Genomic DNA, 19,336 nt, shown 5'->3' with positions numbered 1-19,336 from the left:
CGATAGAGGAATTATAAGATATACACAAGAGGTTAGAGAAAAAATATGTAGTCATAAAGGCAGGTTAGGATTAAGATGAGGTTCATTAGGCTGGGCTAGCAGAGAGCTACAGGGAAGGAATGAGAGGCACTCAAAGGACTGAAGCAGAAAAATATGTTTTCAATTCAACAATTTTACCCTAATTTGCCTCGTCCCTCAGCAGAAACACAAACTTGGCAGTAGAGTAAAAATAAACTATGACAAGTTCCCAGGTGAAAGTTTTGCAGGTTGAGCCTGGAAAGCCAAATGCATAATAAAGTCTGATCTTAGTGCACACCCAGCAACTAATCCTCAATCCTACACCAGTGGCATCATCAACAAACATGCAGCATGCAGTAGTGCACAAGGTGGAGGTCAAAGTTTCACATGATGCCTTTTCAGTGGCACCTGCCTCATAGTGCTTTACATTTTCATTTGCAGCCTACCCCCACCTAACACACAATCCTCCCAGTCACATCCAAGCAGACTTCACGCACATCTTCAGAGCTTTCCTATACCTCTGTGGAATAAACACAGAATACAATGTAATGTGCGTATAAAAAATAAGGAGATTAACTTGTTTATCTACTTGTATCTACTACAGGGAACTCTGCTTTTGCCCCGTTTGAGGCATTTGTGCAAGTTTGTGTCTATGGTGCATCAACACTTTTCAAGAAGAGAAAGTTTTTTGCTTGAGAATTTCGCTTCAGGCAAGGGAAGCAGGTGGTTGCAGTTTTTATGCTCAGTGTAAGAAATAACCAACTGTTGACGCTGGCGGTCAATTCAAAATGTGATTTCTGAGCAGGAGGTGAATGGAAAAAGTATTTATATCAGTACACAACAGCACACAACTTCCTGTTGACTAAACAAGCAACTTCTACTCCACTTTGGGTTTAGATCATTACTTTTAATTATTCACCATATTCTTGCTCTCTGATTTCTTCTCTTTTTGCTTTCTGGTGATGTTAACCTTCCTTCTCCTCCCCTACTCCACTCTTCAATCTGCTTTTAATTCTCTGGTGTTCTCATTTTAATGCAGGGAATAAATCCCTGAGTATAAGGTGCCTGAAGGGGTGCTGGGGCATCATTATGTAATCATGATAAGCTGGACCAGTGTCTCTTTCTAAATAATACTCCAAACACACCAATATAGGAAACTTTCCTAGCCTTCCACATTAGCCTGGCTTGACCTTGTTGAGCTTTAATCAGAACATCAATTGAATCATCATTTGAAAAACCCTTTCTCTCTTTCACACCTAGTCCCTTCTCCAAACAATTTTGCATTGAGCAAAAAGGAAAGAACGAGCGTGGTCAAAATCTCTCCTCATGTATATTCACTCCCCCCAGAAAGAAGCCCCACCAGATACTAAAAGTTTGGCAATTTACAGCCAGGGAGGAAGGTGGACTAGCAAATAGATCAGGGGTCAGTGATCTTTCCATGCTTGTTTGCTAAACATGTTTTTAACCAGATCATAGTTGATCTCTGCTAATGAGCAAGAAAGGTTGCATCTCCTGCCATAAGAACAGCATAGGAGCTGAGGTTCCCTCTCAAGAGGGTTTGCACTTGGACCAAGGAATGCCAGGAATATATACAGACTGGAAGGATCAGTCCTTGAGAGTAGCCCTGCAGAGAAGGACCCAGGGATCCTGGTGGATAAAAAACTGAACATGAGCCAATAGTGTGCTCTTGTAGCTCAGAAAGGAAATGGTGTCCTGGGTTCCATCAGGAGAAGGGTGTCCAGCAGGGATAGGGAGGTTGATTGTCCCTCTCTACTCTGCCCTTGTGAGGCCCCATCTGGAGTACTGTGTCCAGGTGTGGAGCCCCCAATACAAGAAAGACAGTGAGCTGTTGGAGAGGGTCCAGAGGAGGGCTGCAAAGATGATCACCTATGAAGACAGGCTGAGAGCTGGGCTTGTTCAGAATGGAGAAGACAAGGCTGCAGCATGACCTAATTGCAGCCTTTCAGTACCAAAAGGGAGCTTATAAACAGGAGGGGAGTCAACTCTTTACGAGGATAGATAATGGCAGGACAAGGGGAAATGGATTTAAGTTGAAGGAGGGAATATTTAGGTTGGATATCAGGGGGAAGTTCTTTACTATGACAGTGGTGAAGTGCTGGAACAGGCTGCCCATAGAGGTTGTTGATGCTCCATCCCTGGAGGTGTTCAAGGCCAGATTGGATGGGGCTCTGGGCAGCCTGGTCTAGTATTAAATGTGGAGGTTGGTGGCCCTGCCTGTTGCAGGAGGGTTGGAGATTCATGATCCTTGAGGTCCTTTCCAACCTGAACCATTCTGTGATTTTATGAGAATCAACACATAAGTCTCACAATTTTTATTTCCTGGTATGATCTAGCTGACCGTTAAGATTTCTTTTTCACTCCTTTTAATGTGAATAAAAATCTGCCACATTTTCTATAAATATTTGGATCTAAAAATTAGGAATCAGAACAAGAATAAAGGCAAAGCCACCTTAATTTACCTGATGAAACTTAGACAGTCGTCCTTAAGAAGAAAATTCCCAAGGGTGTGTTGTTGTTTTTTTACTTTTTATGTGTAATAGACATTCTCTTTGTGTGCTGAAAGAAAAATTAACACGAAGACAGGATAAAATTACTCTGGGGTTAACCTGGGATATTTGTCATAAGGTTCTGCTTAGAGTAAAGGCTGAAAGGCAGCAGCTGTTTTATTAGCAGAAATGTCCTCTATTAGTCTGTTATGCAGAACAGGGATTAATAAGGAATGCAGACTGTTCTGTCTTTGGTCAAACACTAAAAGCCAGATCTCCAAAGAGCATAACTGCCACAGTCCTTGGCAATGAAGTTGCTAAACTGTGTGTCTGTTGAGTATGACCACTATTTTTCTGTGGAGCTGGGAATACATTTACACAAGGAGTAGGACAGTCCAGTCCTGGATCATCCAGGAGTTCTCCTTTTCTTGATGTGTACATTACTGATGTACATTACTGATGTGGCCACTCTTAAAGTACTGGGCTAGAGTAGTCTGTTCTGGTTTGTCAACTCATGTTTTTGCATATACTGGCTTCACGCAGTTCTAGCAGCAAGCCGGAAGCCGGTAAAATTAATAAAGAAAGTAAATCAAGCAGAGAAAAAATGAAGAACTACCCTAGCGTGAGGTAAACAAAAGGGCTGTAGTGCTCAGTCATGCCCAGCTTGAGGAAGTAATGGAGGAGGATAGTTCCTACCTGCCTCCTCAGCACCCATGCCTGTCTGGAGGTTATCCTTGGCTGTCCCTCAGCCCTGCAGAGGGGATGGTCGCCTTGGAGGTACTACAGCAGAGCAGAGCCTGAGGAGGAGAAAACTGTTAGCAAAGCGAAAGTGCACGTGGTGAGAGCAAGCCTCAGCACACCTGCATGTAACCACAGGCCTGCTGTGTGAAGGCAATGCTGCCATGAGACACCCAGAAGAGAGATTCTGCACCCCGTCCCAAGCTTTCTGCTTCCAGTACTGTTTCCAGCTGTGTGTGCTCAGTAGGTTTGGGGCCTGAGTCACGCTCAGTGGGTTTTTTGCATAGTCTTGTTATTTGGGTTAGTGCCTGCTCTTTTCATGCTGACACAGCCCAGAATGCATGGCACTCAAGCGTCAAACAGGGGTGACGTGCCCAATTTCTGCACACCACCCCCATGCATTTTTCAAGAGCTAGGTAGGTCTATTCTCACTCTTCTTTGGTTTTGGTGAAATGGAAGGGACAACAGTTTGGTGCTCCCTGAGCCTTTTTCACCTGGATTCACAGGGCACTGTCACACGCCACCCGTGCTGCTGCCTTGGTAGGGAAGGTCAGCATTACCATCATCACTGCACAGCTGTGTGAGCAGAGGCCCAGAGGGGTTGTGTGGTTTTGCCCACACTCATGTCAGTGGTACACAACTCCCAGGCTCCCCTCTAACCACTAGACAATGCTTCCTGCCTCGTCATGTTATTGATATCAATTCAGAATAATTTTGCAAACTGGGAGGTCCCAATGGCAAGTGCAATAAGGAGAGGCAGCCAATGAGTGCAGAGCATCTTTCAGAACTAGTATCTCTTCGCATTTTAACCCTTTGCTCTTTGGCTTATACAGCTCCAGGGCCTCTCCTAACTCCTCCCCAGACACAGTCTGAAACCCACCAAGAGTAGATAGGGGTGAATGGGGAAGGGAAGTACAGAGCATTCCACATTTCTGTGCACCAGAGGGCTGAACAGTCAGAGCCTGTGAAGCAACTTCTGCGCAACCCAGTCATCTAAGAGAGAACCCAGCTGATATGGAAAGGTAAAATGAACACCTCCAATTTCTTGCTGATATAATAAATTGCCTCTAATTAAATTGCTGTCCATTTGGTGTTTACTGTCCTTTTCCCTTTCTCCATATGACTCAGTCATCTAAATCCCCACCCTGTTCTACCTTTATACCTTGCAGCTCTCTGCGCCCACCACTGTTTCTCTTTGACTGTAAACTAGCCTGAATTCTTTTCCCCTCCTGTCATTTCTTCCTTGTGACTATTTTCTGTTCCCTTTCATTCTCTTTCTTTTCTAGAAACAGAAAAGAAAATATAACAGAAAGATGAACATTTGGATGCTGCTTAAGCATTTTGATCTCTGCCCACTCTCCACCTATTCTCCCTCTTGCATCAGGTTTCGATCTTATTCTGTTTCTGCTGCTCTCACCTTGTGCTTTCAAGCACAGACTGTTCCAGCCCTGCATTCTTCTACTTGCTTTTAAATTACTCTGCATAATTGCACATCATTCACACACACTCAGGGGCTTTCGCTCTGATTTCAGGATTGCTTCATGAATCTTTATTTGAGGAGAAGATCCCTTCTTGTGTATAATCACAGCTTGTGTATAATCACAGCTCCTGTGTCTTTGCTGCTTTCTCTCAAACTATGCGATGTGCTCCTATGCTACAGGAGTTGCATATGTAACCATCACTTTGTACATAGCTGCAGATCTTCTCACTTGCCTCCCATAACACCTGTTCATTCATTTTTCTTCTCATACTGGTCGTGCATGGTCATTTATTAGGAATGCTTCCTAATAAAAATCCCCAGCAATGGCCAAGTCTGGAGAGTAGAGATAACAGGAATTGATATTAATGAATACTTCTATGTGTACAAATGGCTCATGACTCAAAATTGTCTTGTATAGTCTTCACTTTGTCCTGACACTGAAAGGACCCAAATGTCCTTTTCTTCTTCTTGTTATTTCTTATTCTTCACTTGTTTTTGCAACACCACACTGCTCTGCAGGAGTAAGACTTCTGAAAGGATTAAAAATGGGAATATGGAAGAAAAGGGACTACAGGAAGGAAATGAGATACATTCTTAAAGCATATGTTTTTGTGAAAACTTTACTGTTTTTTTGCTCTTGTTATATAGCCCAGGTAAGAGCTTTGCAATTCTCTTGCTTATCATACCAACTTATTTACCATATGATTGTCTGGGTTGTCCTTCCTAAACCATCTGAGGATCTGCCACACACAGAAGGGGTGTGGGAAATAGATAGTGTTTATATAAGAAATTTTCCTTGCTTAGACTCTCATATTCAAATCAGAACCGCAGAAAACTCAGCCTCACATCTCGTACACTGACTCCAGCTCCCTGCTGTGAGGGAGGTGAACAGCTTACCACAGTGAACACAGCAGTCCTCAGATGTACTTCCACATTACATTGAGGCTGTTGAGTAAGGCTCATGGCTATCTTCTTATTCTCATTTCCCTGCTACCTCTCCCCAGCAGGACATCTGGCATGGGTTCAGGCCCATACCAAGCACTCTTTGCTTACCTAGTGTGGCAATGGAACTCACACATCAAATGCCTACCCTAGTACTTATTTCTGTGAGTTAACATATGGTACCCTACCCTATCTTCTAATCCTTAGTATGGAACGCCTCCAGCCACACTCTTCCTTTGGGAAAGGATAGAAAGAAACATCCAGTCTTCTCTAAAAAGTCTCTGATTTGATCCTTTCATTGCCCCAGTGGTTATTAGGGTTTCATATAGTAGAAAGAATACACCTTGATCCAGTCCTTCTCATCTTCTCATATCTTTTTTTCCCAGATACCCTCATACTTTGCTCTCATTTGTGTCCATGTTTAGGATACTTCTGCACTCTGCTCAGGCATGGTTACTGTTTGGTTAATCACTACTAATTCACTTACTGTTTTGACTCACAAGGTCAGCTCCTCACATTGGCAAGCCTCCAGTCTTCTGGGACCTCACCAGTCAGCGCTCCTTGTTGACTGGTGAGGTCCCAGAAGACTGGAGGCTTGCCAGTGTGACTCCCATTTACAAGAAAGGTTGTAAGGAAGATCCAGGGAACTACAGGCCTATTAGCCTGACCTTGGTTCCAGGGAAGTTTATGGAGCAGATTGTCTTGAGGGTGATCACGTGTGCTGGGGCCTGTCCTCTTCAATATCTTTATTGATGACCTGGATGAGGGCATTGAGTGCACCCTCAGTAAGTTTGCAGATGACACCAAGTTGGCTGGAAGTGTTGATCTGCCTGGGGGTAGCGAGGCCCTACAGAGGGATCTGGACAGGCTGGAGAGCTGGGATGAAGCCAACGGGATGAGGTTCAACAAGACCAAATGCCACATCCTGCACTTTGGCCACAACAACCCCGGGCAGTGCTATGGGCTTGGGGTGGAGTGGCTGGAAGACTGTGTAGAGGAAATGGACCTGGGGGTATTGATTGATGCTTGGCTGAACATGAGCCAACAGTGTGCTCAGGTGGCCAAGAAGGCCAATGGCATCCTGGCTTGTATCAGAAATAGTGCTGCCAGCAGGAACAGGGCAGTGATTGTCCCCCTGTACTCAGCACTGGTGAGGCCACACCTCGAGTACTGTGTCCAGTTTTGGGCCTCCCTTGTAAGAAAGACATTGAGGCCCTGGTGTGTGTTCAAAGGAGGGCAACAAAGCTGGTGAGGGGTCTGGAGCACAGGCCATATGAGGATCAGCTGAAGGAGCTGGGAATGTTCAGGCTGGAGAAGAGGAGGCTCAGGGGAGACCTCACTGCTCTCTATAACATCCTGAAGGGAGGTTGTAGTGAGCTGGGGGTCGGCCTCTTCTCTTGTGCCATTAGTGATAGGACCAGAGGGAATGGCTTCAAGCTGTGGCAGGGGAGATTCAGGCTGGACATTAGGAGGTATTACTTCTCAGAAAGGGTGGTCAGGCACTGGAATGGACTGCCCAGGGAGGTGGTGGAGTCACCAATCCCAGGGGTGTTCAAGGAATGACAGAATGTTGTGTTGAGGGACATGGTTTAGTGGGAGCTATTGGTGATTGGTGAACAGTTGGACTGGATGATCCTGTAGGTCTTTTCCAAACTTGGTGATTCTATGTTTTCTATTATTCCTTTCTTCCTTTGTTCCCACAGTCACGTCTGCACCCTTACCCTAAATAACTGCATGCAAAGTACTGATATATGGGAGGTTCATACTTGTTCAAGTTCAGACAATGGGAGGTCTGAACTTGATGGAGATATTTTTGTTGCTGAGCCCTCAACATAGGTATGACCGACTGCTGACTACAGAATGGGGATAATATACATTCTCTTGTCTTCTCCTTCAGCCTCTTGATGAAGAGGAAGCTCTTCCTCTACAATTTCAAGAACCTGCGCTGGGCCAAAGGTCGTCGTGAAACCTATCTCTGTTATGTCGTGAAGCGCCGTGACAGTGCTACATCATGCTCCCTGGACTTTGGATACCTGCGTAACAAGGTATGAGGAACACACTGGCATCCTATTCTCATATCCATATTAAGGCTGATGCAGCTCTTTCACATGGAGCAGCAGGGGAAGAATCACAGAATTGTAGGGGTTGGAAGGGACCTCTAGAAATCATCGAGTCCAACCCCCTGAAGAAGAGCTGCAAGCAGCAACATCTCCTCTAGCACATGCATTCACAAGAATAGATACTATGCTGGTATATAATATTTGTGGGAGGCAGCTTCCAGGTAGACCTGTATCTTGCACTACATACAAATATGTTACTAGCAAGACTTCCATATGGTCCCTACTGCTTTAACAGTACTTCAGTTTTTCTACCTTGCCCCCACACATTCGTCTTCTAGTCATCACTTGCATACCACAATGCCATCTTCTTCTGTGTACTGACCCTAAGATCTCTCTCTCACCTTGTTCATTCTCCTCTCACATCACTCAGCACAAACTTCCCTCCTTGCTCCCCTTATAGTCTACTTCATTCATGTCTCATGCTTTGCCCTTCTTCCTCTTTCATGAAGATGGGTTGCCATGTGGAGGTTCTCTTCCTACGCTACATCTCAGATTGGGACCTGGACCCAGACCGCTGCTACCGCATCACATGGTTCACCTCCTGGAGCCCTTGTTATGACTGTGCCCGACATGTGGCTGACTTCCTTCGTGCCTACCCAAACTTGACCCTGCGCATTTTCACTGCCCGCCTCTACTTCTGTGAGGATCGCAAGGCTGAGCCTGAAGGGCTGAGACGCCTGCATCGGGCTGGGGCCCAAATTGCCATCATGACTTTCAAAGGTAAAATGGGCAGGGGAGAGATAACGGAAAGCTATGTCAGGATATGATGATTTAGTGAGACTAGAAGAGATCAGTGTCCTCTCTGGAGCAAGCTTGAGCATGCTTTAATGCCCCTGTGCCTTGCACAGATTACTTCTACTGCTGGAACACATTTGTGGAGAACAGGGAAAAGTCATTCAAAGCCTGGGAAGGGCTGCATGAAAACTCCGTCCACCTGTCCAGGAAACTCCGACGGATCCTTCTGGTAAGGACCAATTTTTCCTCTCCTTCCAGTGCCTCTTCTCCTCAGCTGCTTCCTCTCTTCCTTGTAATAGTTCTCTGTTTTTACTACTCATCTCTGCTATCCATCATTTCATCCTTTCCTGTGCCATCACATTTCATGCTGCTTATGCCTATTTCTCCTTTGTTTATACTCACACACTTCATCCTGTTTTCCCATCTCATGTCATTCTTTTGTCCTTCCCCATCTTTATAGGCACCTGCTTACGTGATAAATGACATATCACTTATATTTTGTTCTGCAGCCACTATACGAAGTAGATGATTTACGAGATGCCTTTAAAACTCTGGGACTTTGAAGTGGAAGTCATCAGCAATAAGAAGACTTCACAAGTTCTTTGATATTCAGCTCCCTCACTCACAGTGTATCTTTGTCTTTTTCCTTCTTTACATCTCTCTTTCTTCCAGCCCTGTGTCCAAATATAAGACCATTCTGTCCTAACAGCCAAATTGAAAAGCTCTCATGAGAGTACTGAACTGAGTACTGTGCTGCTCAGCTTGAACTTCATTTGAAACCAGCAGATCTTCTAAGTGGTTTGTGTGCAGATCTGGGACCTCTTGCCCAGAATGAAGGGATTTTGAATAGCTGTGGGTTTAGATTTTGTTCCCTAAGACAGGTTGAAACTAGACAATAAAAGCCTAAAATGAAAGCAAAAGATTTTCCGTCCAGCATTTTCAAGTATGAGCCGCAGAAATAGGAAATCCACTCAATACCTACTCAGTACATTGAGAGCTGTGGCAGATTCACATCAGTGCTGATCATTGTATGAACCTCTCACCCAGCCAAAAAAAGGAGCCTCCAAGGCATCTAACTATGGCAGCATTTTTCCAGCATATATCTACCAGAAACACACTTCATTTCTAATTTGTATTGTCCCTCAGATGTGTAGGTTAAGACTGTAGTATTTTAGATGGTATTTTGGCATCCACACCAGGCACCATGTTTCATGACATACTTCAAGGAGGAGCAGTACAAGTCTCGCTAACAGTACTTTCCAGTCACAGAGCTTTTCTTCATAGATCTTTCTAAAGATAGATCTTTCATAGATAACTTCCTCAGGCTTTACCAGGACTAACAGTGTGTCTCATACTCTGGAGGTGCTCTGTCTTTTCCTTCATGATTGCTGTGAGTTCTCTGCTCCATCCTTTTCCACTTTCTGGGCATGGCTGATGTTCCCATGCTGCTCCTCCCAACGCCTCCTTAGTGACAGGCCAACAGCAAGACAGCGCATTGCTCTTCACCCATAGTGCCTCTTGCTCTGCCAGAGCTGGGTGCAGCACAAGCTTCCTACAACTTCAGACTTCTGATGCACTCTTATTGTGAGGAATTTAGACCAAGAATAGCGGTGAGAGATCTTTGCAAAGCATTAATTTGCAGATGTGGTGTTATATATTTGTTGGATAGTGTATTATTTATATTTCTTAAAGCCTTGCAAAAGAGTACTGTTTTTTGTCATTGTTTTAGTATCAGTTCATGAGAAAAGTAAAAATCAACATAGAAGACTGATGTAATCTATCCCATTTGATTTCTACAGAGAGAAACCAGAACTATCCTGTTAAACTGTCTTTATGCTTTTTTCATTATAACTGTTCATTGTTGACCTGTTGACAATGTCACCCAGAAAATCAAGACTGATAAATTCTTCAGGCCATAACTGCTTTGGAAATACTACCAAAAATCAGTCATGTAAATACTAAAGTTGCTCAAGATGCTTCATCTGTTGATTACTAGCTCATCCTCCAAAACTATGACTCCTAATTGACCAAAGTGGACACAAATGTGTTGAATCAACATATATTGCAAAGCAACAAGTGTAGAAGAGGTCAAAAAATTATTTCTGTCTTCCAGCTTCTGGTTTGGCCTATCCAGCACCACTGTCCTTCAGAATGAAATTGCTGGACAACAATTAGAAAAAGTAGCATTTTCTAATAAAGCAGTTGAGATACTATTTTTTACTGAAGTTCTATCAAACAAACATTAATTCAAATATATATATATTGAAACATGGAAATCGGTGTTGTTATAAACAGGAGAATAAATGTAATGAATGAATGCAAAAGAAACATGTACTGTGTTCCAAGTTGATTCTTCTGAACCTAAAGCAGATTAAATGAGTTGTTGATTGTTTAGCTAATCTATGTGATTTATTTACAGGAGATTAGCCGTCCCACTATGAAGATTTTTATTCTTTTCCTACATACTAATTCTTATTACTTGCTACAAAGCATTCCTTGGGCTGGCATTATAAATTCTTTCAACCTCAAATGAATTAGGTGTGTCTGCCAATATTAACTCCCAGGGTGATGACTATAGTGTAGTAACATTACTTTTTCAGCCACCAGATTGCAATGACAGGAGTGAAAGTGTGACAAGTACTTGAAGGGAAAGTATAAACAGGAATGTCTAAAGGCGTTTATGTAGGTGGATAGTGATAGTACAAGGGGGAATTATTTTAAATTGAGACAGGGGAGGTTTAGGTTGGGTATTAGGGTGAAGTTTTTCACACAGAGGGTAGTGATGCACTGGCACAGGCTGCCAGAGGAGGTTGTGGATGCCCCATCCCTGCAGGCATTCAAGGCCAGGCTGGATGTGGCTCTGGGCAGCCTGGTCTGGTGGTTGGCAACCCTGCACATAGCAGGGGGGTAGAAACTAGAATCACAGAATCACAGAATCACTGAGGTTGGAAAAGACCTACAAGATCGCCCAGTCCAACCATCCACCCATCACCAATAGTTCTCACTAAACCATGTCCCTCAGCACAACATCCAAATGTTCCTTGAACAACTCCAGGGTCGATGCCTCCACCACCTCCCTGGGCAGCCCATTCCACTGCCTGACCACCTTTCTGAGAAGTAATACTTCCTAATGTCCAGCCTGAATCTCCCCAGCCACAGCTTGAAGCCATTCCCTCTAGTCCTATCACCAGTTACACGAGAGAAGAGGCCAACCCCCAGCTCACTACAACCTCCCTTCAGGTAGTTATAGAGTAAATAAGGTCTCCCCTGCCTCCTCTTCTCCAGATTGAACAATCCCAGCTCCTACAGCCTCTCCTCATACAGCCTGTGCTCCAGACCCCTCACCAGCTTTGTTGCCCTTCTTTGAACACACTCCAGGGCCTCGATGTCTTTCTTACAGAGGGGCCCAAAACTGGACACAGTACTGGAAGTGCGGCCTCACCAGCACTGAGTACAGGGGGACAATCCCTGCCCTGTCCCTGCTGGCAACACTGTTTCTGATGCAAGCCAGGACCCCTAGATGTCTGAATGGTGCTTTCACCCTCTGGAAAAAAGTGCTATTAGCTGTAAAGGAAAAATACCCCTTCAAAGACGATCTGATTTATGAGGTGAACAAATGGACTACTATGGAGAAAGGTCATTATTTGAAAGATCTAGCCATGGTGGAAATATTATATGACCCTGCTTCCCACCTGTATCATCCAGTTTCTTAGCTATTAAAAGTAGGCGTTCTCCTGCACAAGGAAGTGGCAATAGTAAGTCTATGTCAGATATTGCCTTGTGATGTTACCTAAGCGAACATGGAGAAGATACAAAGAAGTGGAATAAAAAACTCACTCCTGTACTATGAGCACAGGTAAGAGAATTACAAAACAGATCAATCACCAGTGTGATCTCCTCTACAAAGTTGAACACTACAGTTACTGAGGAACACAGAAAAATCTGTAAAGGTGACTGTGACTCACGAGAGAAGAACGATACAGGTGACAATTAGAGGAGCCCTGCACACAGTCAGGGGTGTGAAAAGGGATAATGGAGCATATTGGACTGCATGGATTTGGTGGCCTGGCACATCAGAGCCATACAAATATGAGGCACTGGTAAACACTGGTGCACAGTGTACTCTAATGCCCTCGAGTCATGAAGGGGCAGAATTAATTTATATTTCTGCAGTGACTGGGGATCCTCAAGAGTTGACCATGTTGGAGGCAGAAATAAGCCTCACTGGTAAAGACTGGCAAAAGCATCCTATTGTCACTGGCCTGTATGTGCTTGGTATTGATTACCTCAGAGAGGGGAATTTTAAGGATCCCAAGGGGGATCAGTGGGCCTTTGGAATAGCTGCTTTAGACACAGAAGGAGCTAAGCAGCTGTCTGTTTTGCCTGGCCTGTCAGAAGATCTGTCTGTTGAGGAGTTGCTACCAGTGGAACAGCAGCAGGTACTGATTGCGACAAAAAAACAGTACACAGATGGCAGTACTGTACTAACAGGGATTCCTTGTTCCCCATTCATAAGTTGATTCATCAACTAGAGAGTCAGGGACTGATGAGCAAAACTCACTCACCTTTTAATAGCCCCATACAGACAGTGCGAAAAAACAGCTGAGAGTGGAGGTTGACAGCAGACTACCATGGCCTGAATGTATTGGACATGCTAGAACTCCAGTATGAACTGGAGTCAAAAACAGCACAGTGGTATGCTGCAGCTGACATTGCTAATGCATTCTCCTCCATTCCTTTGGTCACAGAATGTAGGCCACTGTTTGCTTTGAGCAGCATTCACTGTACCTGGCACCATTTGCCCCAGGGGTGCAAACATTTTGAGGGGGGGGAAATTATTTACTGATTATAATAGCAGAAATACAAGCTAATTGGGATTGAAACGAATAAATAAAATGAGAGGTTTTCCAAAAATTAAGGTTCCTACTCTGATCCACTAGGGATCAAAAAGAGAAAGTCTAGTGACTTTTGGTCAGTTTTCTCTTTTCCACTGACCAGAAAATGGAGATGGAACAGCAAAGTTTTCTGGGAGCTGTAGTATATCTCTTCTCTTCTGAGTCCATGAGAGCTCAGGCCATCAAGGAAGAGATGAAACATTTAAGTGGACTACAGAACGAGGGGTGGACTTAACTATGGCCACTACTGCACAGGTAATTCATGACTGTGACATGTGCACTGCAATTAAACAAGCCAAGAGGATGAAACCTCTCTGGGAGGAAAGGCAATGGCAAAAGTATAAATATGGAGAAGTGTGGCAGGTTGATTATATATCACTTTGCCACAGCCACACAATAGTATGCATTATGTGCTTACTATGGTGGAGGCAGCCACTGGGTGGCTTGAAACATGCACTTATGCCTCATGCCACCACCCGAAACACTACATTAGGTCTCAAGAAACAAGTTCTATGGTAACATGGTACTCCAGAAAGAAATGAGTCAGATAATGGGACTCATTTAAAAATTCTCTTGTGAATACTTAGGTCAAAGTGTATTTATCAGATCCCCTATCATGCACCAGCTTCTGGTAAAACTGTGCGATACATACTGGACTGTCAGAAACCATGCTGAAAGCAGTGGGTGGTGGAATATTTGAGCACTGGGAGAAGCATTTAGCAGAAGCCACCTGGTTGGTCAGTACTCAAGGATCTATCTATTGAGATGGACTGACCCAATCTAGCTCCCTGTATACTGTAGAGGGAGATAAAGTCCCTCTAATGCATGTAAGGAGCTTGCTGGGAAATGGTTTGGATCCTTCCAGCTTCAGGCAAAGGCAAACGTTTCTGCAGAACTGTTTTTGCTCAGGGACTTTGGTTCACTTGGTGAGTAATGCAGAAAAATGGGGATGTTCATTGTGTACCACAAGGGAATCTGATGCTGGGGAAGTGCAGCCAGTAGTTCCATGTGTGTATATGTGTGTGTGTGTGTGTGTGTGTGTTTAATATGTGTTAATTATTATTTGTACATATTAAGATGTGGTGATGTGGAATAAGGGGTGGAATGCCATATTTTTATGGTTTTTCATCAGTATTCCACACCATAACATTATGTAGTGCTCCAAGTGTTAAAAAGTTAATGCTGCAGTTCCTAAGATTGTTGATATATTTCATGAGTTCCAGTCTCTTCCTTCTCAGAACAGAAGAACAAACTACAGCTCCCAGAAGACCTCTTTTTTCTGTTTCTGTTTTCCATTTGGAGGGAAAGATAAAACACATAAGTCACAAGACTTGTCTTTCTTTTGCTCCTTGGCCGCTTTGCATTCAGCATTAGAGTAAGGACTTCAGTTTCAGAAATCTCTCTTTCACATTTTAATTTGACTTATTAGCTTCAATTTCAATCATAATGTATTATACTATATTATCTCACATTCCACTACTATATTTTGTAAATTGATTTTTTTTCCTTTGCCTGGTTGCCACTCTTTTCTTTGTCCAGGTCTGTCTCCCTGCCTTTTCCCTTCCCCCCACCCTCCTTGACGCATGAATGTGTGGGTCTCTTTGCCTCCTTGTCATGCAAACCTTGCCAAACCATGACAATTGTACATAATTTGTTTTGTGTATTCCTTTTCTCCCCCTTTCCATCCCTCCCCCCTTTTCTTTCCAGTCAAGCTGCCCTTCTCCCAGCACAGGCATTCTACTTTTTTCTGATTCTGTCCCCCAGACAAGGGAGTGAACAAATGATGCTTAGCTGCTTGCAGGGCTTAACCACAACACTCACAGTCTGGAGAGAATCATACTACTGCAACCAGCTGTCTCATAAACCAAGAAGCCCAATGTGCTTTGGTTTCCCTCTGCCTTCACAATCATTTTGTCCTCTTTTATTCTGCTGTATACTTTTAAAGAGCTCTTCACACTTCACTACCATCCCATCCTCATCCAGTTCTCTCTGGTCTGGGGCTAAACAGCTGAGTTGAAGTTTGGAGCAAGAATAAGGTACCTTTTTGTGTGTCAAGAGTAATTCTTCTGTCTGCTCTAAGGACAACGTTCCTCTGTCTTGACTGCAGGAAAAAAATTCATTGTAATACCAGCCCTGAAATGGGCTTTGACTGCCAGGAGAAAAGCTGCAGGATTTATAGATGGTTTTGTACGCATCTGTACAAATGACACTGCAGTAAAAACAATTCATTTGGAGCTGGTCAACATGTTTGTGTTATAGGATTAAGATCAACTTAGTGGTGATTCTCTATTGGAATACATGTCACGTAGAATAATGTGGTTGGAGAAACAACACAGAAATTAAGTTATTCAAAATGTTCTTGGAATGCACTAAGATAACTTCCTCCTACAAGTGACAGAGAAGATGCTCTGCCAGACCTTATATTCATCACCAATGAAGATGTTGGAAATTTGAAGGTTAAAAGCAGCCCTGTCTGCAGTGACCATATGATGGTGAAATTCAGTATCCTGAAGGCAAAGAAGAGAGTAAAAAGCAACCTCACAACCCTGGTCTCAGGAGAGCAGACTTCTTCAAATATCTACTTGGAACAGTACCACAGGATAAGGCCCTGAATGTTGATAATGTTTTGAATGTTTTAGTCCCTCTTTTACATACCTTAAACCCAGTAAATGGTTCAAACAAGAACTATCCTTCCTTTCACTTGAATCACATCACAAAAGCTGAATGAGCTTTTGGAATCAAATAATTTCAGTAAGACGCAAACTAACATATTGTAATGTAAAATGTGGAAACAATTTACCCTATACTTCATATAAAGTTTTTGAGAATTTCTACCTCGCTTCTCAGTTCCTGGCAATGAAGAAAGGTTGGCAGCATCTCACCACTCAGCTGTCTTTTTATACAGCACCAAACTCACACCTAATTTTCCTACTACAGTTTCTGCTAGCATCACTGCAATGATCCAAACTAAATTTGCCTAAGACTTTACATCATTGTTGCTCTCAGCATTTTCTTCAAACCTCTACCAACCAAAATAATATGACAGAGCTCTACCCAGTGGAGAAAGATGCATGGAGAGAAGCTCAAGGGCCAATAACCATCTTCCCCATGCTGGTATACAACCAGTCTTTTCCACCAGTAATTGTAATCTGAGAAAACAGACATACAGTCACTCTAGCTGAAAGGCATGCCACGTTCTTTCTTTAGAAGTATCAGTAAGTCAGACCTTTCTCAGTAAGATCAGTAAAGGTCAGGAGAAAGATATTCATCTGAGGGTATTCATGCAAGGAGACAACAATGACCTGCAACTACACAAATAAGTTAGTGGAAAGGGGAACCAAAACTATACAAATAGCAGTATGTCTAAAAAGGGGAATTACCAGACACAAAGATCACTAAGGTAGCTTAGGCAACCCATACCACATACGAGCTTAAGGCCAGAGAAACTTTACCAAGAGAGAAGGAATATGAATGGTAGGCTGCTTCTTTGGGATGTACTGAAAAGGGAAGTGGAACACGCAAACAGGGTTGTTCAGGCATATCTTTTAGCACCTTGAGATTGATCACAGCTACTCCAGGTAAGACAATAAACTTGCTTCACACATGAATCCGTCTGACTTACCTCTATGATCAGGGATGTGAACACTCCAACATTTATGAAGATTAACAGCTTCATATTAATCTTAGTGTTGATACAGTAGCCAGAGCTTCTATCAGTGCTCTGGTGTTATAATCACAGGGATGAGTACCTCAAGATAATCAATGTCCTTGAAGTTTTTGTTTGAATTGTTAGGTTTCATAACTGTACACTACAGGTACCCAGATGCATACATGAGATTCATATTTTCCAATGTACACTCCTTTCTGTGAGTTAATTCTCTAGATTATTTTACAACCAAACATCAACAGGCATGCAATACATATAAAAAACTGAATGCAAAAGACACAATTGAAGTTTGTGATGCATCATCTGAGAGTCTTACTTAGATTTGATTCCTTCTCTTCTCCAGCTATCAAGAATGCAACTGGGTGCAAATAGAATGCTGATGTGCACACACATGCTAAGAGAGACAGGATCTATCTTACTGTAAGATTTCCACACTGTATAAAATAGAGGCATGGGTAGCTCGAGAATGTCACAATTCTCCCTGTTCAGATTTTGCAAGAGGAAATGACCATGCTGAGCCAGCAGCTGGTACTGGGGAAGAAATAAGGCAGAAGGGAGTGGTGTTTGTGCATTTACTAGTCCTTCCCAGTGCCAGTCTATTACAAAGCATGACAGATGATAGTGGAGATATTACCATATATTTTGATCTACATCCAGACAAAGATGAAGAGTATTGGGTTACCATCAAGATTCATAATACATATGACGATGCCTTCCATCATCAGGCTCCTGAAATCTTGCCAGTTACAAATGTCCAGGTGTTTGAACAACTTGGCAGTGTATATTTCCAAGGTCACATTGTAGTATCTCCCCTGGAACTCTGGAATTTTTCTAGACTATTTCCCACAGGTGGTAGTAGATAGGGCCCAGGTGGTGGAGCAAGAAATGGATGGCAAGCCATTGAAGCAGTTTTCCAAGAAGCTGACTTCAGTGTGTTGGGTAGAATTCACAGAATCACAGAATAACCTGAGTTGGAAGGGACCCTTATGGATCACCAAGTCCAATTCCTGGCTCCACACAGACCACAAAAAAATAATACCATATGTCTGAGAGCACTGTCCAGATGTTTCTTGAACTCTGGGAAGCTCGGTGCCATGGCCACTTTCCTGAAGAGGATGTTCTAGTGCCTGACCACCCTATTGTGAAGAACCATTTCTTTGATATCCAACCTGACGCTCCCTTATCACAGCTTCATGCCTCTCCCTCAGTTTCTATTACTGGTCACCAGGGAGAGGAGATCAGTGCCTGACCCTCCACTCCCCATAGTGAGGAAGTCATAAGCTGTGACGATGTCTCCCCTCAGTCTCCTCTTTTCTAGGCTGAACAAACCAAAGGACTTCAACTACTCCTCTTCCCCACTAGACTCTTCACCATCTTTGTAGTCCTCCTTTGGACACTCTTTAATAATTTTATGTCCTTTTCATACTCTGGCACCCAAAACTGAACACAGTGATCAAAGTGAGGCAGCATCAGTGCAGTGTAGAGTGGGACAATAACTTCCCTTGACCAGCTAGCAATGCCATGCTTGATGTGCCCCAGGAGGTGCATCAAGGCTAACTGTAGTTAGCCTTTTTGGCTGCCTTACTCACTGACTCATGTTCAACTTGCTATTGACCAAGATCTCCAGATTTCTTTCATCTGGGCTGCTCTTCAGCATCAAATCCCCCAGCCTGTATGTATTGCCAGAATTGTATGTATAGCCACCCTTCCCAGGTGCAAAATCTGGTGCTTGCTCTTGTTAAAAACCTCATGTAGGTGTAGGTGGTGATTGCCCAGCTCTCTAATCTGTTTAGATCTCTCTGAAAAGCTTCTCCACCCCCAAAGAAGTCAACAGCTTCTCCAAATTTAGTATCAGCAGCTTGCTTGCTCAAAACACTCCTGCATAGAAGTCATTCATGAAAACATCAGAGAGAACTGGCCCTAAAATGGAGCCTTGGAGAACCCTGCTAGTGAGCAGTCACCAGTCTGATGTAACTCCACTTACTATAACCTTTTGAGCCTATATAACATCAAAGCAACAAATACATCAGTTGAGGTGTTTCCCTCCATCCCAGGTGTTTGTCCTTATGCTTTGTCAATGAAACATTATTTTACTGTACTTGCTGAGATGCAACCAAGACATGCTGCGTCTATTTTTTATATTATCCAAGCAAATGGTGACAGGAATGTAACAGCAATGAAAGCTGGTGTTTGCCACAGTTACAGCGGGCAATGCAGAGGGTGGGGAACACAGA

General features: G+C 43.4%; 1 protein-coding gene across 1 annotated transcript; it reads left to right on the top strand.

Annotated features, from left to right (window-relative positions):
- Positions 1-4,087: 4,087 nt before the first annotated feature.
- Positions 4,088-10,849, top strand: AICDA (activation induced cytidine deaminase). Its single transcript, XM_032446791.2, has 5 exons — positions 4,088-4,285; positions 7,583-7,730; positions 8,255-8,525; positions 8,654-8,769; positions 9,050-10,849. Exons 1-5 carry the CDS (start codon positions 4,278-4,280, stop codon positions 9,101-9,103), a joined length of 597 nt encoding a protein of 198 aa, XP_032302682.2. The 5' UTR covers positions 4,088-4,277; the 3' UTR covers positions 9,104-10,849.
- The last annotated feature ends 8,487 nt before the right edge of the window (positions 10,850-19,336 follow it).

Source organism: Coturnix japonica, chromosome 1, assembly GCF_054131305.1.
Source record: "Coturnix japonica strain WE chromosome 1, WE-NBRP24, whole genome shotgun sequence".
In the NCBI taxonomy this organism is placed as follows: domain Eukaryota; kingdom Metazoa; phylum Chordata; class Aves; order Galliformes; family Phasianidae; genus Coturnix; species Coturnix japonica.
This window is presented reverse-complemented; position numbering and strand designations above follow the sequence as displayed.

Excerpts from the sequence above, each read along its gene's own strand:
- AICDA (XM_032446791.2), top strand. Across the intron at positions 7,731-8,254 it reads TTGGATACCTGCGTAACAAG|ATGGGTTGCCATGTGGAGGT; the intron begins GTATGAGGAACA and ends TCTTTCATGAAG. Across the intron at positions 8,526-8,653 it reads TGCCATCATGACTTTCAAAG|ATTACTTCTACTGCTGGAAC; the intron begins GTAAAATGGGCA and ends TGCCTTGCACAG.